Below are 24,609 nucleotides of genomic sequence, written 5' to 3'. Positions count from 1 at the left end.
CACAGAGTAAGAGAAAGGTCTGGCTTTCAAAAGAAAAGGCTTAAATAAAAGGAAAAACAACAAAAAACCTTTCATATTTGATCTGCTACCAAAGTAGCTAGTGTAGCAACAAAATGCCCAATTAAGCTAATAAGGTTACACAGAAAGTCTGTTGTATGTCTAGGGACAGAATCCAGATCTCTGGAGCTTTAGTCCAGTGCTTTGTTCGTTGGAATATTATTTCTCTATGTCAAATCCTTTTGTATCAAAGCAATTTGGAAAACATTTGTTTAAGCAAGACTACTTGTTTTTCTGCAGACATCTTTAAGAGATGGATGGTAACACCTTTAAGCACAACAGGAACGGCTGCAATCCCAGCCTTACCCCTGGGAAGGTCCAACTGGCTTATTCTGTGTAGGAAAACTTCTGTTTCCAGATTTGAATTTACAAATGGATGTCACTTTGTGAGAGAAGCAAGTGACTTTGGGCATTTTTGGTTACTTTTGAAACTTATGTATCTCAGAGTAAAATTGTGTGGATTGTATTTCTCTAGGGTCATTTAAACATGTTTTCATTGAATTCATGGAGCTCTCCTAATTTCTCCCAACAGATATCCTGGCCTGAAACAGATGCTGAAGTTGATAGGACAGACACAGGAAAAAACATGGAGAGCAGATGGAGGGGAGAGAGGGAGAGAAAAGAAGTTGACATTACAATTGTAAAGCATATAACATGCTCCAAAAATTACAGAAAGAAAAAACATAGAAATAGGTTATAAGAATCTACTTCTGTAGTTGCTGGCTACCAGTAAGGACTGTAATAAATTTATTACCTGACTTTAGTTAGTGGATAGACATATATCAGAATTCGTGGCTGACTGTGAACATACATATCACTTGATCCTGGGTTCGAACTTCAGCTCTGACACTGGGACCACCTTTGCCTAAATCCTTTGCAAACTGATTGTCTTGGTTTTGTTTCTAGAAAGTAGACAGAAATATTTACTTTTGTGCTGAACTCCACAGGCATGAAATTGTTAATTCTTTTCAATGTACTGAAGATGAAGATTTACTTTCATCAGGAATGTCATACATTTTTCATTCTTAAATGTTTGAAAAGTGTACAAGAAGAGCATGATATAAAGATAGCATTAATGTGTCTGTAATGTATCCTCTGTGCTTCATAGTGTGCCAAGTGGATGTAGGGTAAAGCTGGGGTACTGAAATGGTGCATGAGGAATTGCCATGGTGCTTTTCTGGGAAAACCTAATTTGGATAAAGTGATGCACATACCAGCTTCCTTTATCTTCAATATGATGGTGAAGCTTTTGGAGACTTTGTGTCCCAGCATATATCATTTCATTTTGATTTGAGCAAAAGTTCAAACAAAGTTTAGAGGAGGATCAAAACTCTGCTTACTTATCTGACTCCAGCTAATCTCATCCTTTTGAAGTGCATCTAAATTAATGTCTATCCTTTACTGAATTCTCTTCTAAAATATGCAGCTGTGTGGAACAAGAAGATAGGATTGTAAATGCCTCATATCGGGGTTTTGCCTGTAAATTGGCAACACTGAAAAGCTGATCAGACACTTGAAGCCCTAGGATTCCCGTAAAATAGGCTCTCGCTAGATGAGAGGAAGACTACATTCTGAACCCAAATTAAATGCTTATTATTTTTGAAGTAATTGTGAATGTGCTGTAAGATACTTTCCTCCTACCTCTGGTTCAGTCTTACTGATAAATCCTCTAAATGTAGCATTTAGTATTGTCAAAAAAAGAAGCATTTAGTATTGCCAGGTTTTTTCATTCACAAGGCAAAGTAAAGCTAACCTTTATGTTTTTCACCTTTGCTTTGTCAAAGCCTGTAGGTGGCTGCATGTTCATCTATTAACTGCTAAGTGTGTGTAGTAACTCTCACTTTATCACCTGCTCTTATGTTAAATGAACTTTCACAGGTTAATAACGTGAGTAAACCCTGCCTTAAAACAGATTTCACATGTAAAAAAGGGAAGATATCTACCTGTTCATTTATTTTAGTACTGCTGATGACCTCTAGAAAATGAATGAAAATAATTTAGGAAATTTTGAATCCTTTATACCATTAAATCAATATTACGTGTATTTTGGTTCTGAACTCAGAGCGGCCTCTGTGTGAGATCACATAAAGTTTGAATTTAAATAAATCATTGACACTGGAAATGCAGAAAACATGCTTGCACCAATTATTTCAAATTCTGTAGAGTCTGGAGAACACGTGAGAAAGTCACGGACAACAGTACTTTTCCTATTTTTCTTAGAATTAGACTACAAAACATTTTATTCTGCAAGATACACAGAATATGGCAAATACCAAAGTAAGGTGATAGGTCACTTGGTGATATATAATAGGAAGGAATGCAGAATGCATACTGTGAGAAATATAAGCTTGGGCTAAAATCACTTCAGACAGTTTAATCTGACTGTGATTTGAACCTGAACATTTTCTGATTCACCTGCTTAACTTTCTTTTCTTTTACAGCTGTGAGAAATATAAGAGTTAAACTGACTTTTATGTCCTTTTCAATTTGAAGTGCGGACATTATAAAACATAGAAGTCTTTTAATCCTGGTTTGCTCGTCCATTTTATTTCTGCTGGTTTGTACATTTCCTTAGCTGGCCTTTTTTTATCTGACTTGTAGGTCTTTGAAGAAGAGCACCACATCTTGTACCTGGACCATGGTGGAGTTATTGTGGCCATCAAAGACACCTCTATCCCTCTGAAAATACTCAAGTAATCCTACAGTCAATTAGAGTAGAGCTATTGTGTATTCGAGACTTAAGGCAAAGTTCAGAATTTAAGATGAGCATTTTAGTGTCATCATGTATGAAATGCAGGTGAAGTCAGCTTAATTTATCATTCATTAAGTCAACAAAATGCAGGTGGATGTTTTCTTAAAGATTACTTCATGGTGCTGAAGGTACCGTGGTATAACGTATTAATAATAATAAAATTTTCTGGCATCAATGTAGGTATTTTTGTTTAAAAGGCTATCTTGGAACTCTACAGTACAAGACATGTTCAGTGTGATTGTTATCTGCTACTGGTCGCACCAGCAGTATATGGCAATGATGCTCAACCTAAGATGCATGTGTGGCTTAGGTACCCAGTCAGGATAGTTCATTCATACTATTCATACTGTTCATTCATAAAGCTCTGTCCCTTCCAAGGGCCACAGTGAATGAAGATGTTGGAGAATAGTCCTGAGTTGCTCTCGCACGAGCAATATAATGTAGAGTTTGGGAGCCAATGGGGAAAGGACTTATGCATCCTTATGTGCTGTGTAACACAGTATGCAAAAAGCTCAGTTCATCTGAGACATTTATGCACAAATTAACTGTAGTATGCATAGATACTGTCCTATAGTGATAATGCAGCAAATGGCTTTCTCATCTTGTTTGGCAGGAAAGGTTTGCTGCAAAGCATTTTGTTATAAAACACCAAGTTTTAAACTGCATAATACTGAAGCAAAATATGGTAACCTTACATAGTGGCATACAGAACTATCATCTTCGGCATAAAAAACATAAGAGATCTTCGTCACTTGTGACTAGGTTCATTTTTGCATAATACTGTATACACTAGTAGGAACTAGGCTATGTACTTGGTTAGCTAGGATGAAAGCCATCATAAACCTACTATCCAAGAGACCTGGAGGAAATGTAGAGAAGAAAATTTGATTCATAAATTTTGGGTGCACAGAGTATTTGAAATATGTTTTGCCAATTCATCAGCATCTTTTGCAAATTTTAAGTGGATGGTAGCAGCTGTGAAGGGCCATCATCTTGGTGCCTGCAGTCACCGCACCTCCCACATATTTTAGCAATTGGGTTGTTTGGCTCCCATGCTTCACTGACCTCTGCTTAACAGGTCTCTAGCTCAGAGACTACTAGAAAGAGTGAAGTGTAGATTAACTTGCTCTTGAACCTACAAGGTAGCAAGATAGTTTGTTGACAGACCTCAGTTTTTATCTGCCTGAGAATTTCCTTTGTTGTGGCAAATTTATTATACACCTTCTAAAGATGTGAGCCCCTGGATACATTGCTGAGAAAAAGATCACATTAATATGATATACTGTCCAGGCATATTGTATTTTGGTGATCATAAATCCTGGGCTTTAGTAGTGAGGGGATTTTTTTTTTAATGAATCAATTCTGTTTTGTATAATAACAGTTGTAAATGAAAACCGTTTCTGCTTTTTTGCAGGTTCAGCATAGATGAAGGCCAGACTTGGAGTACACATAATTTTACCAGCACTTCAGTCTTTGTAGATGGATTACTTAGTGAACCTGGAGATGAGACACTGGTCATGACGTAAGTTTCTGGTTTTATCTCTTTTTTCAGGGCTCTCTCTGCTTATGCACTTGAGCATATTTTTAATTGTGGATGTTTGAGATAGATAGTTCTTGAGTCAGTGGCTTTTGCTTCTTGCAGTCACAGAGGCTTTTTACACTGATGTCCGAACAGCCCTAGTATGCAACCTGTCTTTGAAATTATTTGGGTGCAGTATTTCAGATTGTAAAGATGAAGTGTTATGTTCAGATGAAATTTCGCAAAGTTACCACCAGGGAGAGTGGAATAATAGGACTGCAAATACAAATCAGAGAAACGTAGGTAAAAAAATAACTCATTACTGCATTTTTTTCTGTTTTCTATAGATTCTTAGGCAGACTTAAAAAATGTTTAATATCTGTCCTTTCTTCTTGTAAAGATTGTCTTCACAGTGTAAACAACTATATTGTTGTCCTGGTAACAAGCATTGCAGTACTTTGTGTAACCAAACACTCTGCTAACAAATACACGTTTTTATTCTGTGCAGTGACTGAGGCAGATGCTGTGAATAGAGTCAAAAATAACCAAATTCTGCATCTCAGGCCCCTGTTTATCTGTCTTTTTCCAAAGGGCCAAGGACATCTGGATCTGAGCTGCAGGTTTTGCTCCATCTCTAGGATGAATGCTAATATTTTAGAAGTGTCTGAGAGTAAAAAACACCCGTCCAATTAGGGAGAAAGGCACATGCTGACTGCAGCAGGAAAGGGGAGTGCACTCAGGGATGTGCAGGTTGTTACCTGTGTTCCTATCAGAACAGCTTGTGCAATCCTTTATATTGGAGCTCAGTGTGTTCATGACAAGCTTTTTCTCCTAGGAGTTACAAATAGAGCTGCCTTTGACATGTACCGGTAGCATTTTCCCCAGGGGGGGAAAAAACCCAAACAGCCCATAGCCCAGCATGGAGTTGTGTAAAGGATCCTCATCAAAACAGAAATCCTACTCAATGTACTTAAAAGCATTGCGCCAAGTTCATAACACTGTACTGCGCAGAGGTGAATTTGTTCTGTTAGTTATTTCTTTCTTTCTCTACTGTCCCATTTATCCTCCATTATACATATATGACCTGGGAAGAACAGTATTATCCCATCATCTTCCCCTTCTCTCAAGTATAGGGTTTTTTTTATCATATAATATATGCCACATGGAGATACTTATGCTTCTGAATGAAGGATTTCCATTGATTTCAGTGGAAGTAGAGGGATCAAAAGCTTACCCTAAACTGTACTTACTGGCAGATAAAATGATATGTGATTACTATATGCTCTGGGTTTTTTTTTTTCTTATTAAATATCATTAAAAACAGTGATTTTGTGAAGATGTATTTAAATATCTGGCTGAGTGGGCTAAAGAGCTCTTGTAAAACACAATGTCTTTTTTAAATCATCCATCTGAAATACATAAAACTGTAGCTACATTTGGTACGTGAGCCCAGATTGACAAAAAAACATCATGTGACTTGTGTGTTTCTAACGGCAGAACAAGAGTCTGACTCCAGCACCTCAATGCCAGGCTTGTAGGATCTTACTTTGCAGCTAGTTCTGCTGAACATGGAAGACATCAAACACATTCTATCACATACTGGCCTTAAAAAGACAAGCAGCCTTCCTCCCAGGCTCTAAAGATAATGAGAAGAATAAACCTGCAGTATGTGTTTCCTTGTTGCTGTTGTATCAGCTTCCTTGTCTCTCCTACTGCTTTTGATTGGGTTTTACTTTCAGGGTGACGTTGTCTGCCCCATGATGCTCTGTCTGAGTTTACATCAAGACCTTTTGTCGTTCTGTCTGGCTTAGGTCATTTTCTTTCAAAATTTCATGCTTGTACTGAGTTGCTGTGCATGACAATCTACAGTGATTTGCTGCTTTTGAGAAATGTCATCCACTGATAGACACTCCCTGGGAAAAAAAAAAAAAAATCAACTGTGCCATCTTTTCCATTTTATTAGATAAAAAGTGTTTTTTCTTCTGGGTAGGATGTGGTAAGATGAAATTGTGTATGGTAATGGAAATAAATTAGTAGTGTCTTTCACCCCAAGGAATCCCCAAATCCATTACTAAGGACCTAGTCTGACATTTTTTACTTGTACAGGAATTTAATTTTCTCCCTTTCGTATGGAGTTTGTTTGAATAAGGACTTTGAATAGAGTCCAATGTCAAAATCTGCATAAATTAGGAGAGATAGCACAATTCTGAAGTAGGAAGGTAATAACTGAAAAAGTGTACAGCAAAATTGTGGAACAAGCATTATTTCATTTAGAGCTTCTAGAATAAACTCACAGAGTCAAAGAGTATTTTACTTGTACAGAAAGAGGCTATTACTATACGCTAAAATCCTGGTTCCACTGAAGTCAGCTTAGGGATTTCCATCAAGGTTTTTAATTTGTATTAAAAAAAAAAAAAAAAAAAACAAACCACAAAAAGATTATCTGGGAAAGACATTAAGGGACCTGGTAACACTGTGTGTAAGAGAGATTTCTCATTCTGCAGCATGGTGACTGGGACGTTGACCTGACTTGTAAGGGGCTTCCATTTGAATTCCTATTCTGTCCTAACTTCTCGAAAATGAATTGGTCTGGTAAGTTTCACTGAAGAAGCAGGGGAATGTGAACCTGGTTGCCTCAAGTCTTCATTTCAGAAAGTTTTGCTTTTTCTCCAAAACGGAGAAAAAACAAATGTTGACTTGTCAAAAGTTTTCATAAAACTGAGTTGTCATCTGCCAGTCGACATTAATCTAAATCATTCGTCTAAATCCCCTGTAGTATTCAAAATATGTACACTCAAATGCCAAGGAAAATATATTTTATTCCATTGCACTCTGCAATAGACCTACTTAAGATATTTAGGAGTTTAAGTGGTAAAGTACTGAAAAACTCTAGGAAACTCATTCTGTGTAAAAATCAATTTCTAAATAGACCTAGTTAAGAGTTTTAGGAAAGATAAGCAGTAAAGTATTCATGAAGTTTAGGAAACTCGATCTGTTTAAAAATCAATTTCTAAATGAAGAGCTCAAATCCACCATTTATTGCTAAATGAATAAGTAAGGTTTGCTAAGAAATTTTCACAGCTATTTGATATATATTCATCAAAGTAGTGCATGGTCTAGTAGGCTCTATTTTGTTCTAAATTCTTTAAGAATGAAAGTTACTGCAGCCCAGTGTTATACTTCATATATTATATTTGGGAAAAATTACTTAATAACGCTGGATTGAGTAATGGCCTAACTCAGTGGAAAAAGGAAGAATTTTCGTGTGTCTGAAATATTGATGTTCCTCTTCAGAGGAAGTAGTTCATATAATGAAAGTTTCAAACCTGTTAAAATGACTTCTAAATCACAGTTCAGCTCCTGGGAGTGTTTCCTAAACCGGGTTATTTAGATTGCAGTGTAAACCCAGCAGGCACAATAACTGTGGTACTGCCGACTATGGCCCCTTTTAAAAGGCCAATAAGAAGTTACATAAAAGAACTGCTTTTCTTTTTGTCAGGTGGTAGAATCAAAATCTTCCTTGTGGGTAATTGTATTTTTTTCCAGAGGGATTTTTTTTCTAAGGTCTCATAGAGTAACAGTTTAAGATGCTGCTGGGAACTTTATGACATCTCTGAACCGCAGAACTCCTGCATGTGCATTTTGCTATTTTGAAAGTCTGTTATTGTGTTCCTGTTGGGTTCCTAGGTGATAATGGAAGCAAGAAAATAGTCTAGTTTAAACTTAATCAAAACAAGGTGGATATGATATTAACAGGTGTTAGATATTAGGGAGAACCATCTGGATTTTTGCAGCTGTCGATTCTGCTAGGAATGTCAGCCTCACCTTTAACAACATCAGTAACAGTCAACATTACATGTAGTTTGTGGGGCTTATTGTTGTGCCACACATGGCAGCACACTACCTGTTCTGTTGTCTTTGAGGATCTTACTGGGTGGAGGTCCTTCTCTGTTGTGAATTCTTCACTACTAACTTTCTCATACTGTGACCCTTAAAAAAGGTAGATAAATGGTAGATAAAGACTCATTATGTAAGAGAATAGCTGATTTCCCAAGGCAAATTCTAGGTTTTATTTGCAGAGTTAGTTAATCTTTTGTTTGAGAAGCATTGCTCAGTTATGAAATGGTTGTTCTGCTCTCTGCATAACGAGGAACATATCTGTCTGTCAATAGATGGAGGAAACATACAGAAAGACAGGAAAAGAATGGTGAAAAAAGCATTGAAAAAGCAAACTGGTTACTCTGTTTCAATCTAGTCTAGATACCAGCGATCCAGATGTACAGATGTCTGTTTAGTGGCAAGTCTAACGCTTTTGCTGGCATCACTGTGGACACAGATGTTAGCAGAGCAAGTCAATGCGTTCTAGTGTCACTGCCAACCTGCGGTCTTGGAGCCAAGACCATGGGACTGCCTCTGTCTCTCCCTCTGCTCAAAAGAAGTTCAGTGGGTAAAGCTTTGGTTTTTTTCTTTTCTTTTCTTTCCCTAAAGTTTTTATAACATATTCAGAAGCATGTGAACATGATGCTTTCAGTGTCTTGCTAAACACCATATTTAGTACATTTTGAGGGCAGACCTGGAAATATATCTGAATAAGAGGAACTGAAAGGTTAGGAATCCGGGTCCTGTAAGAATCTTTTATCACCTTGGCCCTAGTTAAAGGAGGAGAGAAGGACAGAAAAAGGGTGACACGTGACTTTTTCATTCAGATAGAGTCTTTGTGTCATTTTGAGCCCCTGTCACAGAGTGAGCGCCTGCAGCTACGGTGCTCTAACTTCTCCTGTGTTGGTTCCATTTTAGTTTCTAAGTCTAATAAATGCTGATGATGAGGTAGACATTAGAAACTTAGGCCAACAATAAAATTGTTCAAACATTATACCTAATTTTGGGTGAGGCCTTGAACTCCATTTTGCTATATCTTGCTCTCAAAATGAAGGAGCCACAGTTTAGGTGACCATAGGTTATTTACTCTGGCTCTGCCAAGTGAAGTCTGAATGAAGAATTTCCTACCTGTGACAAAAGAGACCCTATTTTTAAATATGTGAGTAGGGAAAAAAAAAAAATATTAGCTAAAGAATTAATTCTAAAATTTTGTAAGTATCCCAAATTAATTCAATCTTTAAGTAGGATGACAGCGGAGAGCTGAATGATGTGAATGATGTAAAGCTATCCTCTACAATGTCATATGTTTGTCTTTTAAATTAATCCATTTTGCTCACTATCCACCTTGTATTTACTTCTGCATAGGGCATCAGGCTATGCATTAAATCTGCAATTTTTTCCAAACAGCTTACATGTTAAAAGGTTGTTCTTGGACAGGAATTTACCAAATGGATGGAAAAAAATGTTGGAGGTAATCCACAAACATCATGGAGCCACTGAGCTTCTGGATAAAATGGGAACACACTCATCCTGCTCCTCCCCAGCACTTCTCAGAACCACAGCATTCATTTCCGTTCTTTTTCCCCAAAAGAGCTGAAACCAAGATGTTTTGGCATAAAGAATGAATGGCAATTATTATTTTTTGGGGGCAGGAAACAATGAAAAAACATATTTTGGTTCAATTTCAACTAAATTGTTTCCTCCCCTCATTTTTCACTTTGGCAGCCAAACCAAAAAAAACAAAAAAAAAAAAACCCAAACCACCAACCTACTCTTTACTGCATTAACTATATGCATGTGTTTGTAGTTTAAGGCACTTAAATCATAAGTGTCTCAGCATATTTGCACATGATCTGTTGTGTACACAAGCACTGTTTATGTGCAGTTGTTTTATGTAGGCAGGTGTCTGCTTTTGCACATGGAAGCATTCATCATTTCTGTAGTTGCAATTTAGGAAGGCCACTGAAAATGTGACCTCTGTTACCTTCTTTTGGGGAATTAGAAAAATATGCTGAATTATAATCTTGATGTGTAATAGATTGCAGCTTGAATTCTGCATTACTTTCATCCATTTTAGTAGTATGAACCCTTTGACTTACCTAGTTTTTGTTGATTTTACAATAGTGTAAAGGAAGCAGAGACAACTGTTAGAAGGAAAGCATGTCTATAAAGATTCATCTGTCATATTCTTTTTGAAAATGGTAGGCTTTAAATAGCACTGTAGGACATAGTCATGGCCAGCCTGCTCTTCCAACCCATATCCCCTTGGAAAATCTTTCATTAATAATGTTACTGCTTCTGTGAGTTAAGGAGAACACTACCTATTGGCGGTGCTTACACTAGAGATAAAGTGCATCCTTCCATGCCACGACCTCATCACTTTACTCCCTCAATTTAGTAATTTCTTTACAGATTTTGACATGGAGAGGTCATGTGTCTTGCTCTATGTTCAAAGGCACTGTAATAATATGAACTACAACAGGCAAAACAAAAAGAAGATTGTCATATTTATTTGCTTTTTCAGTTATATTGTCATCATTTGTAGTAAAGGTCTAAGTGAAGCAAAGGACTTGGCTCTTGAAGATCACCATAAACTGACAAGAAACTTCTAACACACTATACTTTTTATGTAAAAGACAACTGAGAAAGCAGCTGCTGTTTTAATATAAATGGCCTCTGATATCTAGTGAATGGTAAAGTGGATTAAGTATTCAATCTGAAATTGCAATTCTGTTATAAAAATAATCAGGGAAGTGTGACAGTCAAAATATTTTAACAGTACAGTAAGTTCACTGACAATTGTATTTCCTACTAATATGATTTACTACAGGAAAGGTAACCTTATATGGGGAACAAGATCTAAATACCACTTTTTAGCATAGCTCTGTGACTGCTTCCATTTAAACAAATGCTTCCCAAGAGACAGGCTGAGAGTTGTTAAAATAATTAACCTTTTCCTTAAAATAATTAACTGTTTCCTTTCCCATACTCACTGTTGGATATTGAGGTTTAGATCTATAAAGAATTTGAGGTACCTGCCTTTTTGCACATGCTTGGACATCTTTGCTTAGGTGCTGCCCAGAGGAATTTAGACATGTTATCCAAGATAGAGCCATTGAGATTGCCCATATCACCTGTCTGTGGGGTCCTCGGTTGACTCTGATTCAAACCCTAGGTTTTATTGTCAGTAGTTTTATACATTTGAAGGCTCTCCCAAAAAACTAGAGGTCCTGGTTCCACCCCCAACTGACATGTCAAGTTAGCAGAGTGTGTCAACAGGGCAGTACAGGACTGTGCAGACAAATTCTGCTACCTAGGCAGTATGCTGTTTTCAACATCACGGTTGATGACAAAGTCATATAGAGGAGAGCAAAAGCCAACACAGCACTTGGGAGATTAAAGCAGCGTGTCTAGAATGAGAGAGGCATCTGATTTCAAACAAAAGGAGCTGTGCATCACGCAGTTGTCATCACTAGTCTTCAGTACGACTGCAAAACTGAAGTTGCTATGTTAAACTTCTGAATAAATTCCACATGTGCTGTCTTTGTGACCTTGGTGGGGTAGTACAGCAGGATCACTGCTGCCACTCGGAGGTCTTTGAGTGCTCTCAAATATTCAGCAAAACTGTTGCAGGGTCAGCTGTGCTGCTCTGAGGATCAAGACATCAGGCTGATCAAAGCCATTTTCTTTGCCCGGAGACAATATGGCTAACAGCTCAAAGGTAAACCACCATAATACTACAAAAAGTTGCTCAAGGAGTGTCTTAATGTATATGGCATGAGATCCATGATGTGGGACACCGTAGCTAAAATCCATCTGCTCTGGTTTTGATGCTGTGAAACCTATGAACAAAATCCTGAAGAACACAGCAGAAAAGCTAAGGAGGAAGGCAAGCGCAGGGGTTGTAAAAAGCTATGTCTGTGACATCCGAGATGAGCAGTGTGTTGTCAAAATCAGGCTCATTTCTCCTGAACGAAGTCATGGAAGCTGAATGTTTATGTGGTAAGTCTCTGGGAGTCTCCAGCATCAGCACCATCAGAGCTGCAGTCGGGTGGTTTGCAGGTGACGCGGGCAGCAAGCGACACAGCTATTACTGCTCATGTGAACTAGGAACATCTATTGAATAGATGCTCTTTTCTATTGAATAGAAACGAGAATTTACTGGAAAAGATTATCATTGCATATAATTTCTGTTAAATTAGCTCCCCCTGATTATGAGCTTTATCAGGAACAGAAATAACCAGCAATCCTCCAGCAAATAGTTTAAATGAGTTAGCTTAAAAACTGCATTAAACTGTCTTATCTATCAAATGATACAATCAAATTAAAAAATGATGTGCTCATAAATGAACTAGGAACAAATGTACAAAGTTGTTATGGCAACTGAAACACTGAAGTTAAAATTATGGATCCCAAATTCTTGCAAATAAAAGTAAATTAATTTCCAAGGTAATTGGAATTTCTTTCAAAAATTATTTATCACTGCATCATCTTTCATAGTTTCAACAGAATTGATTTGATTGCTTTCTAATGAAGTATAATTAATCAAGAGGAAGGTTTTAGTAGCTTATGAATTACTATCATCTTGATATTTAACTTCTAATCATCAGTTACACTTGCTGCACCATTCCAGTTTTTTCCATAAATATGATTTTATTGGACATATATATTTTGCACCTGAGCAATTAGATTGTGATTGCTGTTACGTATTGCTTTATTGTAGCTCATATTTTTGTCTAATCCATTGAATCCTACTTAATACATGCCTTTCTTTCTTACTTTGGAAAAATACTTTTTTATTCTAGTGATATTTGGCAATACATTTAAATGGGCTCTTCTGATGTGTCTGCAAAACCCTGTCCTCAATAGGGCAACAAGTGTACTGCAACAACAGCATTAATAACCATTAAGCCTTTTTTTTCAAACAGTTTGCTAAGCTGGGTGCATGTAAGGTGCTGGATTCCTTAGGACATTTACCCCAGGAATTACAAAGCTGTATGGCTGCATTTTTGACAGGGCTGGTGGCTGTGCTGGAACAATTCCTTGAATCTCTGGAATTTTAATTAAGCCAGAGAATGGTGGAATCAGTGGTGCAGTTACTGTGCTCTGTCAGAACATGGTTTTCAGTCCATAGAATCAGAATAGCCATAATGGAAATGAGTATTTTTTTTGCAAGAGGCTGGACCAACAGGCAGAAAAGTTATTTCTGTCTTTTGATAAAAATCCACAGAGGAGAGGCTTATAGTTCACCCATTGAAGCAGTGCCTTTGCTGTATACACATACAGTTTGCACAGAGCTTCCATATTACTCTAGTTGAATTTGCATGATTTCTAGAGTAATTTCTGTAATTTTTATAACATTATAGGATGCGGGACTGGGCAATATCTCAAAAGGTTATCTAATCTCTAACTCTAATCCTGATGTTTCACTGATTTCTTGCTCCAGTGGGGGAGAATAAACAACCTCAATAGCTTGTATCATTACCATTACAGAATCAGAGTCACAAAATGGCTGAGGTTGGAAGGGACCTCTGGAGGTCATCTGGTCCAACCCCCCTGCTCAAGGAGGGCCACCTAGAGCCAGTCACCCAGGACCGTGTCCAGATGGCTTTTGAATTCTCCAAGGATGGAGACTCCACAATCTCCTTGGGCAACCTGTGCCAGTGCTTGATCACCCTCACAGTAAAAAAGTGTTTCCTAATGTTCAGAGGGAACCTCCTGTGTTTCAATTTGTGTCCATTGCCTCTGGTCCTGTCACTGGGCACCACTGAAAAGAACCTGGATCTGCCCTCTGTGCACCCTCCCTCCACGTATTTATATACATCAATAAGATCCTCCTGAGCCTTCTCTTCTCCAGGATAGACAGTCCCAGCTCTCTCAGCCTTTCCTCACAGGAGAGATGCTCTGGTCCCTTCATCATCTTCATGGCACTTCATTGGACTCTCTCCAGTCTGCCCATGTCTCTCTCATACTGAGGATCCCAGAAATGGACACAGTACTCCAGGTGTGGCCCTCCAGTGCTGAGGAGAAAGAGTTAGAGAATTACGTATCTGTATCTTTTAAGTTTATTGATCCTTGTCTTTCATCCTATTTGCCCCTTCTCCAGGTCTCTTTGAAGAAAAGTCTTCAATCCATAGCAAGACTCTTTGAAGACGTTTTGTTGTACTCTTCAGTTTTATCTTTTCCAGAGAAAAACCCAATTCTTTCAGTCTTTCTTCATTGGTTACATTTTCTAAGCAGCTAGCAGCTTGAGTCATTCTTGCCCCTCTCCAAATTCATTTTTAGTGGGTGTGTAAATATGCATATAACATCCAAAATTAGACACCATATTCTTTCAGAGGCTCCACCGGTGCCAAGTTTATCAAAATAATTGCCTCCATGTCTTCTGTTTTCCAGTTCTGAATACAACCTAGAATTAGTCTGTCGTCTTTTGCAGCAACATTACATTCCTGTTTTAATTCCTGAGAATTGCCCAAGCCTTTTCTTCAGTGTTTGAAAGTTATTCTCCATTTTGGCTCTGTACCTTTGTTGGTGTTTTTTTCCTACGAGTACTTTTTCTGACCATTGCTTCCACCAGTCAGTGTCCGCTCTCTTCTGTGTTATCTGCAAAATTTTGTGTGTGTTTGTTATTTGACCACGCGGGTGTTAATGAAAATATTGACTGTGGACCCATCAAATCTTTGTGGTACATATCTCAAAATATTTCCCTGTTTGATAACTACTTTTTGAAAATGGATTCTTCTAATTGGATATATTTTCTCATTCCTCATTACAACGATTTTATCTGCACTGGTGTTTTCCTTTTTAAGTTGAGACAGTGTCAGCTAGAAATGTGTAAGAGTTTTAACAAAGGTCAAAATATGCTACATGTTCTCCTTTCCTTTTTCCACTAAGCCAGTTACCCTGTAAAAGAAGGAAATTCCATTCATTTGACATGATTTGTTTTTGACAAATCCATGGTGGCTGTTTGCTATCATTTTAATTATCTCCAAGGTGCTTAGAAAAGGATAGCTTAATAATTTGTTTGGTATCTTTGTGGATATCAAAATCAATTCTGTAACTGTCTGGGCTCTATTTTGTTGATTTATATATATGGTTATATATACATATACACACATATATTTGTGTGTGTGTGTGTGTATAGGCAAAATGTTTCCTTTTCCATAGTCATCCTCTGTGAGGTCTTAAAGATGATTATTAATAGTTCAGAGATTTTGTTTTTTATTTTCAGGGGAATTTCATTATTCTGTTCTGCATTGAATTCAAACAACCATCTCCTTTCTTTTTTCCTGAGTAATCTGCCTGAAATAGGTAACATGGATGAAGAAAATTTCATCTATTCCATAGAAAATACTTTTCTTGAGGCAGGAGTGAAGCTTTGACAGGACTTAGCTCCTTGCACTTCAACATATTTGTTGATAAATGTGTTAATAAAAGAAATGTAACCAATTTGTAAAGTTTTGTGGTGCCTAAAGAAGCATTTGCTGAGGTAGGTAGGTAGCTGTATATGCACATGGTGAAGTCTGCCTTATGTTAGTACCTTGTATGGAGAAAAAAAGTTTTAAAAACAAAAAAGAGGTACAGGTATTTAGCCTGCAAAAGACACTTTGTGGCTGTCAGCAAAGCCAGTCATACTGAAGGAGGCATTGTGGAAAAAGCATGAGACCACCTAAGTAGTAACTTTATTGAGTATGTAACTACAAGTGAATAAGATTATATGGTGACAGCAGCTCTCAGGATCCAGCTGAACCAGAAAAAGTAACCAAACCTGTAGGTCTCGATGAGAGAAGTGGGACCACACACCTATGTGCACATACAGCCGGTGGACGGAGCCACATTTTTTTAGTTTTTGTGTATTGTTTCTACTTCTGAGCCATGGGTACACTTAGAAGGAAAGAAAGTAGATGATCCAAGTCCTTTAATCTCAGAGCCTTACTAAGAAAAGAGTAAGACACACAAACTAAATGCACATGTTTCTGTTTAATTAAGTGCACTTCTGATGGTGAAGTTTCCTGTAAGCATGGATTGTCTGGTCATTATAATGTGGGCAGTATGGGCAGTAATCAATAGACACCTACATCTCTGTGCTACGGCTGAGAAGCAAAGACACCAGAAAGGAAAGGGGGAAATCACTGTACATCTTTAGTCTTTGTGACTATTTTTCAGCCTCTCTGGTAGACTTCAGATCTCTACATCCATCTACCAGGGAGGAGCTTAGTGTGATGATGTTGCCTCTGTGCTGCAGAGAATCCACCATTTCCTCACTTACGGTCTACCCTAGTTCCACTTTGAACCTGGTATTCAGGACAAGAGCAATGACTGTGCGCAGCAGAATCTTTTAGCAGAACTGTACCATTCCTGCTGTGTCTGGATTTGAACAAAACTGAGGGCAAAACAAAAGGAATTAATTAGTTTGGAGAATACTACTAAAGCTTGGAATATGAACTCTGTGCAGTATGAACTGCACAGAAATTGTTGGCTCCAGAATCAACCTTAAATTCTTTGGCAAGTAAGCCACATAAGCCTGATACAAACCACAAATACGTTTGACTTTTGCCCAAATAGAGTCTTTATCCTTTCTAATTTGTTGCTGGATGTCATACTTACCCATTTTGTTTTGGAAATAAATATTCTGACTTTGAAAATGTTGGCTGCTTTGAAAGTACAGCTTGGTTTCTAAAGCAATGAGATTTCAGTTTGTTGGTTGTGGGGTTTTTTGGGTTTTTTTTGTTTTTTTTTTTCAAAAAGAAATTTACAGTTTGTGGCTGGTTTTTGTTATACATTGGACTATCTGAAATGAAGAGGAGTCTGAGAGTTCCTCAGTACAATATGTAGATTCAGTGTATTCCTTAGAAATGAATGCAATTTCATGATACTGCTGTGAGTTTAAACAATAGCAAATTGCCATCTAACATCTGCAGAAGTTAAAAAAAAAAAAACAAAACAACTGAAGAAGTTGCATCATAATCAAAAGGAATGAGTGACAGAGCTGGAAATTGAACCCGGTGATCCTGGGTTCTTCTCCCTCATCTGAGCTTGCTGTCAAAATCTGAGAGCTCTGTATGTTTCATATAACAACATAATAGACAAAAATGTTGGGTTCCAAATTAGAAAAAGTAGTATATTTTCAATTAAATTTGTGGATACTTTGCTGGGAAAAAAAAAATCTCTCATCTAGGAGCTATATTCTTTCATTGTGAAGTTTCATAGACAATTGGCAAGTGTTTTCTAACTAGACACATTGTATATGAAGAGGAATAAAAGTGGAAGAAAAATTCACCAGGGATCTTTTAGTAGGGAACCATGACCATGGAAAGGAAAACATTTGAACATTTGAAAATTTGAATCTCAGATGTATGGTATTTCTTTGCAGTAAGATTTTACTTTTGAACTTTTTGTTCAGAGTCTTTGGACATATTAGCTACCGTTCGGACTGGGAACTGGTGAAGGTGGACTTCAGACCATCCTTCCCCAGGGAGTGCACTGATGATGACTATGAGTCTTGGGAGCTCACAAATCTACAGGTATTCATGGTCTTATGTTAAGTGCCACAACTTTGCAGTAGCTTTCGCATTCATATAGAACTGTGTGCTAGGAAAATGTTTTCAAATAGAATTTGGATGCTACATCCCCAGCTTTGATCTCCTTGTGCTGGTATTTGCTGATTTTACAATAGTTTAAAATGAGAGAGGATTTTGTGTTCCCTTTGGCTGTGTGATCTGTGTCCTGGGAAAGGCGGAAGTATATCTGGTGGTCTGCCATAATAATAGGTGGTCCTGCTGGATTGTGAAGCATACACCATAAAGTGTGTAATATTGATTGAAGCAATTTCAACATGCAGTTGTGTTCTGCCAACTTCCTGACCACATACTGTACTCATATATAAATTGCCATAAGTAAAGCCCATTCCAGAAGTAATTTAGGATCTCAGTGGACCAATCATGTCATGGAGTGCAGTTGTTTTGGGCAATACCATCTCTGCAATAATGTGTTAAGGCTGTGCTAATCCTGGTGCTCGCGCCAAATCCAATTTTGGGAAGCTACATTCTATATACAATGTATTGATTAAAGAAACCGGTGGGGGGGGGGGTACATTAAATGGAATATGTTATATTTATTCATAATCATTCTGATTATTATGTTTTGCTTCTTCCAGTACATTTGTTCTCTTGCTCTCTGCAGGGTGGGGGTTTTTTTGCATACTACTCTGTGTTACTCCAGCTCTCCAGCTCTTATTTGCTATTTCTTATGCCTAATTTTACACTTCTTGTTTGGGAATGCTGTGTGTTACAAAGAATGTTATGCAGATCTGAGCCCAAAGAGTAAGAGTATCTTGGGATATTGGCATTGAAATGTCTTTCAGAAATTAGAAACTACGAAAATGACTTTGAGTACTTGCAGCTGCCCAATTACCAATGGAGTGTGTTCAGATAGTCTACATTCTGCCTGTGTCCACAAGGTTGGTGCTTTGTGTTGACTGTCAACACAAGACATGGTGATTTAGATAGAACTTCAGCCATCTGCATCCATGCTGAATTTTTAAATGGCCAGTTGTAGGGTAGTCCCTAGATTGTGCACACATGAAGCATGGGTTAAATTGCACTTGAATTTTCATGTACATCTTTGGATTTGTGCCCTGAAATATTTTACAACTCTGTAATGGCCCATTAGTGGACAGAGGGGCTATGAGAGCTTTCTATACCTATACATTTGAATATGAGAGAGTTGATACAAGTTTATAGTCTTGGCAGCAAGACCAGCCTTTCTCAGGACAATGTAAGGTCATGTCTGTGTGGTGTAGGTTACGGCGTGCAATAAGTCTGGTGCTTTGATGTTCAGGGTGATCGTTGCATCATGGGCCAGCAGAGGAGCTTTCGAAAGAGGAAGATTTCATCATGGTGCATTAAAGGGAGAAGTTTCACATCAGCTCTTACATCCAAAGTTTGTGAATGTGTGAACTCTGATTTCTTATGGTGAGTCTCTCTGTGGACCTTTTGATTTATTGCTAGTAAATAGTTACCTAGAGTTTGAGATGGGTTTATTTTCCTCCTTTTGCCCCTCTCCCCACATAGCCAGGTATAAACAAATAGGCAAGCTGTTATTCGAATAACAGGTTGCTTTTGTATTTGCCTTTGTTTAAAAAGATTGCCATGTTTTAAGTATTTGTTTCTCTTGACTGAACAAATCCTGATGTTTTTCTCTATTGATCAAGACTTGAAAAATGACCATTGGATTGATTATAAGGCAAGAAAACCCTTTCTATTTGCAAATGAAGGAAAAAAAAAAAAAGGAAATGTGTTGGTCTGAGTGGCAAAGGAAACCTTTTAAAACTCAGAACTACCAAGAGAGTTAATTTTTCAGAACTGACAAAGTAATTACAACCAGTTTTTCCCCAAAGTGTACATAACTCCCATTGAAATTAGACTTAGAACAGAACTGGCTTCATCAACTTGTATGTTCAGCTGGTAGAATAATACTAAAAAAATCTTTTTACTGTTAAAAAAGTAGTCTCATCCACCCCAAATTAGACTGCTGAATGAAGTGAGGATAGTAACACACTTGGTGTTGATGTTTTTCAGTGATTATGGGTTTGAACGTTCTGCACCTCTGAAGTCAGAGTCTAGCAAATGCTTTGCTGACTTTTGGTTTAACCCTGAAGCACCTCCTGAGGACTGTGTGCTGGGGCAGGCATACACCAGCAGCACTGGGTAAGCTGATTTTGTGTTTGACTGGGTTGCAGAGGCTTACAGAGAGGAGGAGAACATTCTGACCAAGGGCCAGAAAAGTGATTTGAAGGAAATGTAAATAAGGCAAACTGTAAAAACTGGGAAGTGCAAAAGTTCTGACTCAGAGCATGTGCAGAAGCTTCCTACAGACTAGTGAAAGAGAAATGTTACATGTTAACAGCAGTTCAGAAATTAATCAATTTGAGAAGAGGGGGAGCTGTCTTGTTCTCAGTATATTTTTTATTTTTGATAATGTTTTGTAGCCACTGTTACACTTGTGATAGGAATGTCCATTCAGAGCCTTTTCGTTTAGCCCATTGCTTGGGTTCAGACCAATTTTCAGTTTGAATCTGGTGAATTAATCTGAGGAGCCAGTAACATCTCCCAGAACTTCCCAGTCTCTCACTTCCATAGGGGTAAGGAGTTCTGTGGAGAATAGATTCTTTTCCTGACCATATGGGACGCTCAGAATCAAAGGAAAGCTTTATTAACTGTAAACAATACCGCATAGAATATACACTACAATGTAGTCTGACGTCTGTGCTGAGAATAACTTGCAGCTGGCGTCTATTCTGGCTTATCATAACATCATCACTGTCGGTTGTGGAGATGAGAACCAAATGATGAAATGTCAAATCTGGCAATAGAATCATGGTCTCTGTGTATATTTGCCTTACTGAGGAAAATGATGCCTTTTGGGTTGCGGCTGACAGCTGCGATATACAGAATAGGAATTCAAAAGAGTGAAATCTGACTCCGATTTTAAAGGATGTTTAAAAATAACATACCTGAGTGAAACCTATCTGTAAATAATTACTGTACGCATCCAAGTATTTTATTATTAGTTCTTTAAAAGTGTTAGGCTTTTCACTCTTTTATACTTTTACCTTTTATACTATATGTTATGTTAAATAAATGCTTTATGTGTTTTAAGAAATGCATAGATTTGAGAGCTGCAGTTAAGCAATTGGTTCTGGGTTAATGCAGAAGCTGCTTGGTCTAATTTCCTTCTGATCTTTGGGGTTTGAATGAAGACCTCTAGAGCACTGAAGACTGTTGAATGCTGGGAAAGGGTATGGCAGAGAGGACAGCAGACTGTCTAGCTCCTGGAGGGCTGGTCAGGCATGTTTCTAAATTTGAAAAGGCAGATTCTTCCAATGCATACAAGTGAAATCCTCATCGTGCTCCATACCCTGTTTCTTCAACAGGTTTTATTCAGTAGAGGCAATGTTGCTCATCAAAGTATTTGCATCATGAGTTGGTTTTGATGATCTGCAATCTTGTCTGTTTCTGAACCCAAGGAATATTCATTAGCTACCATCACACTCACATTCGGTGCCTCTGATGGCATTCTTCTGCTTACCTCCAATTCACCGTGCTCGCTGCCTACTGTTTTTTTCAGGTACAGGAAAGTTGTTTCTAATGTGTGTGAAGGTGGCGTAGACCTGCAGCAGAACTTAGCACAGCATATGTGTCCATCGATTGCTCCCAAGGGGCTTCAGGTCAGCATCAGAGAAGAAAGCCTGGCTGTTAAGCCTGGTGAAGACATCACCTTCGTCGTCAGACAAGAGCAGGTAGTAATGAACATTGGCTTTATGAAAGTTTCCTCACTATTTTTAGGGTTCATTTCCCTCCTACCTGCTTTGCTGCTGAATGAAGGTTAATTCGTGCTTGAGACAAAGAGAAATGACTCTTTAACTATTGAAACTTCTGTTTTCAAGTGCATCAGACAATCCAGTAAGCTCAGTGAACCACCAAGTTCTGTCCACAGAATGGGATTTGTCTCCTCAGCGTAGCCAGTTATGATTCCTTAAAGGCAATGGCTAAATTACCAAAGTCTCCTTGGCCTGAAAATTTCAACTGCTGTATCAGAGAAGAACAGAAATGCAAAGAACATTTAATATTCTGGTTTAAGTGTTTTTGAGAATCTGCCTTTCAGAAAGGAATGAGGCAAAGCTTTACAGAAATCAACAAATAGCACAGCATAAGAACATTTATTATATATTAGTTGTGTTGCCAAGGATATGGTTTTTTCTGTTTATTGAGAGAGACAATGCCCTAAGGCCCTGACCAACAGCAGCGAGTAACTTTTGGATGTATTGTTTGCCATGGGTATGTTTCCTAATGCTTGTTTTTTAGCATTAGGCTATAACTGCTGTGCTCAGGTTATGGGCGTATTGTACTTCCTGGCTAACCCCACTGATTTGCAAGAACTTGAAGAAGGTTTACACATTTTGGCAAACCTGAGCAATGTAAATCAGGCACTTGGGATTTATTTCTGTAATAGAATCAAGAAGGTTACGTGCAGAACACCGGACTGCTTAACGCTTCACAGGCTCTGCGTCCCAATGCTTGCAGTGCCCCAACAGTTTGTGTGGCAAGTTATGCTGCCTTCTCTTTTTATAATTTGTTTGGAAATGTTTATTGTAAGAATAGAGCATTTGGTTGCAATTTGGACTCTAATGATTTTGATTGGCAGTTTGAATTTTTTTCTTACTGAAGCTTTTACTGTGGCAATACTTAAATATTTCAAACTATTCAAAAACCTTCAGAAGTGAGGGATCTTGAAGGGAATTCCATGCTGTTTCTGATGAAGTCTTTGCTTGGTACATCGAAGTGGAAGGCAGATTTAGAAGAAATGTAGCAGTTTGCTGCCCCCTATGGCTAAGAATAATATTTATGTTCAAATGTCCTGAGCGTTGCTTAGGATTTAATCTGTACAACAAAGTCTAATGAGAATTCATAACAATTACTGAGTTTAAGAAACAGCTCTACTAGGATAAACCAAAACATACCACTTTCTGTGCTGAACAAAATTAATTCAGTAGTTTAGTGAATGCCTGTTACTAGGTGCAGGAATGCCAGACATCAGGCAGTAAAGAAAGCAGGCTTCGGGTAGGTTTGGGCAGTTTGCAAGTGGCCTTAGAGATAATAGTAGTTTATAATTGTAATTTTTTTTCCCAAATTCTGTTGGCTGAGCGTATGAATAAATAATGTCATGGTGATCATCTATTTTGCATGGAAGTGGAAGCCCCAGTTCCTTTTAAGTTTAGCTGCCTTTTCCCTACATGACTTCTGTTATCTGTCCACTGCTCTCTGTCTTTCCTGGTCAGGGAAACTGAAGTGCCTTGATGTTTTGAAGACAGCACTCTCATCTTTACACTAGGGAAACTATTAGAATAAAACGTTAAGAGAAGCCTGCATCTACTGGCTTTCAACGCTGGTTTCTGTCTCACCTGGAAAAAATATGCATGTATACTTGTTAGCATAAGAAAGAGTGAACAAGAGCTGTTTGCAGGCTAATGTCATCTAAAGAGATTCCACTTACTGGCACGTTGCTGGCAAGAAGACATCTCTTTTGCTTTAAACTTTAATAACATATTATCTCCTCTGCTAAATTCTACCCATCTGTTGTCAAAAGAAAGATGTTATTTGGAAAAAAATATTCACAGTGAAGAAGCTTTCAAGGTCCTTCATGTGTGTTGAAATATGGTGTTTAGGTATTTGCTAACCCTACACGTTCCTTATTATGGGTATTCTTTTACATTATAAGCAATGCTCTTTCATCTGATAAAACATGGAAGAAAATCAACCAAACTGCAAAATAATAAAAGGAGGAAATAATAGTATGTTTTCCTTCCCTTTGTAATGCCAGGGTACACAAGTTCTAGGCTTTGTTGCCTCCTTTGATTTTACATTAGTGCTGCCTTTTGGGATTAGATTTTGATATAAACCTATTTCAGAGAGTGGCTTATGGGAGAGTGAAGTGATTTGTTAATACTTTGATGAATGTCAATCCTTGTCTGCTCTGATGGCCATTCAGGTGACCTGACTAGCATATGGATGTATAAATTCCTTTCCTAGAGGCAATGAAGATTTTTAAACCAACACTGTGTTTTCATAATACAGAGGATTTTCTACCAAGCCTGGCCCTGCAACCTGTATTAACTGCATGACTGTGATGGCTGTGTACTGTGGCAAGCGAGCAGGAACATATTGCTGAAGACCAAGGGAGCAGGGCAGCTCACTAAGGCAGTGCTGCCAGTAGTATTGAGAAAGTGTTGCTGCTCACAGCTAAAATTAATTTTCCTTTGACTCCACCCACATCACCAGCCCACATAGCACAGGCCTGACTTCTTTCCTGAGCAGCCACACCATGACAACATGAGTGATAGGCACAGGTTTGTCCTCTGACAGTAGTATCAGTCTTGCAGTATTTTAGGCCGAGTTTAGGAAGACAGTGTCATTTAAAGGAGCACTTAACAGAAGTGCAATGTATTATAAATTCTGCGAGATGTTTGACATGACAGAGTTATTTGGCTGGACTTTTAAACCCTTTCCCAAACTCAGCTCAATAATCTGGTTCATTAGGCATGCATCTAATTTTGCAGCAGAGCATGTTAGTTCTAGACATGCTGGTAGCTCTGATTAGTGCAGTACAACTCTGTGTGAAGACCCTAGCTTGGATCTCGAAGGCTATATATGGTTGACACTGAGTGGGTGTGATTAGAAGGTGCTGTGAAGTGGGTTTAAACCAATTAATTTTACTTTATAATTGCAGAGGCTAGAAGTTCACTGGATGAGGGGTAATTTGCTAAAATAACAATATTCAGTTGTTTGCAATCATATGAGCATCACTCCAGAGCTTGGGGCTGCCCTGCACTGTTATGTTAGTT

General features: G+C 38.1%; 1 protein-coding gene across 6 annotated transcripts in view; it reads left to right on the top strand.

Annotated features, from left to right (window-relative positions):
• SORCS2 (sortilin related VPS10 domain containing receptor 2) overlaps window positions 1-24,609 on the top strand; it is a 590,289-nt gene that overhangs the window by 526,976 nt on the left and 38,704 nt on the right. For all 6 annotated transcript variants that reach the window (XM_030008352.2, XM_041124365.1, XM_041124361.1 and 3 more), the window contains 6 exons: window positions 2,659-2,750; window positions 4,224-4,331; window positions 17,611-17,731; window positions 19,047-19,180; window positions 19,787-19,915; window positions 21,336-21,507. In XM_030008352.2, coding sequence (XP_029864212.2) covers window positions 2,659-2,750; window positions 4,224-4,331; window positions 17,611-17,731; window positions 19,047-19,180; window positions 19,787-19,915; window positions 21,336-21,507 — 756 coding nt within the window. The remainder of the gene's footprint in view (window positions 1-2,658; window positions 2,751-4,223; window positions 4,332-17,610; window positions 17,732-19,046; window positions 19,181-19,786; window positions 19,916-21,335; window positions 21,508-24,609) is intronic.

The sequence above is a fragment of the Aquila chrysaetos genome, chromosome 1, assembly GCF_900496995.4.
Source record: "Aquila chrysaetos chrysaetos chromosome 1, bAquChr1.4, whole genome shotgun sequence".
Lineage (NCBI taxonomy): Eukaryota > Metazoa > Chordata > Aves > Accipitriformes > Accipitridae > Aquila > Aquila chrysaetos.
Note: the sequence above shows the minus strand (reverse complement) of the source record. Positions and strands in the feature narration are given on the sequence as shown.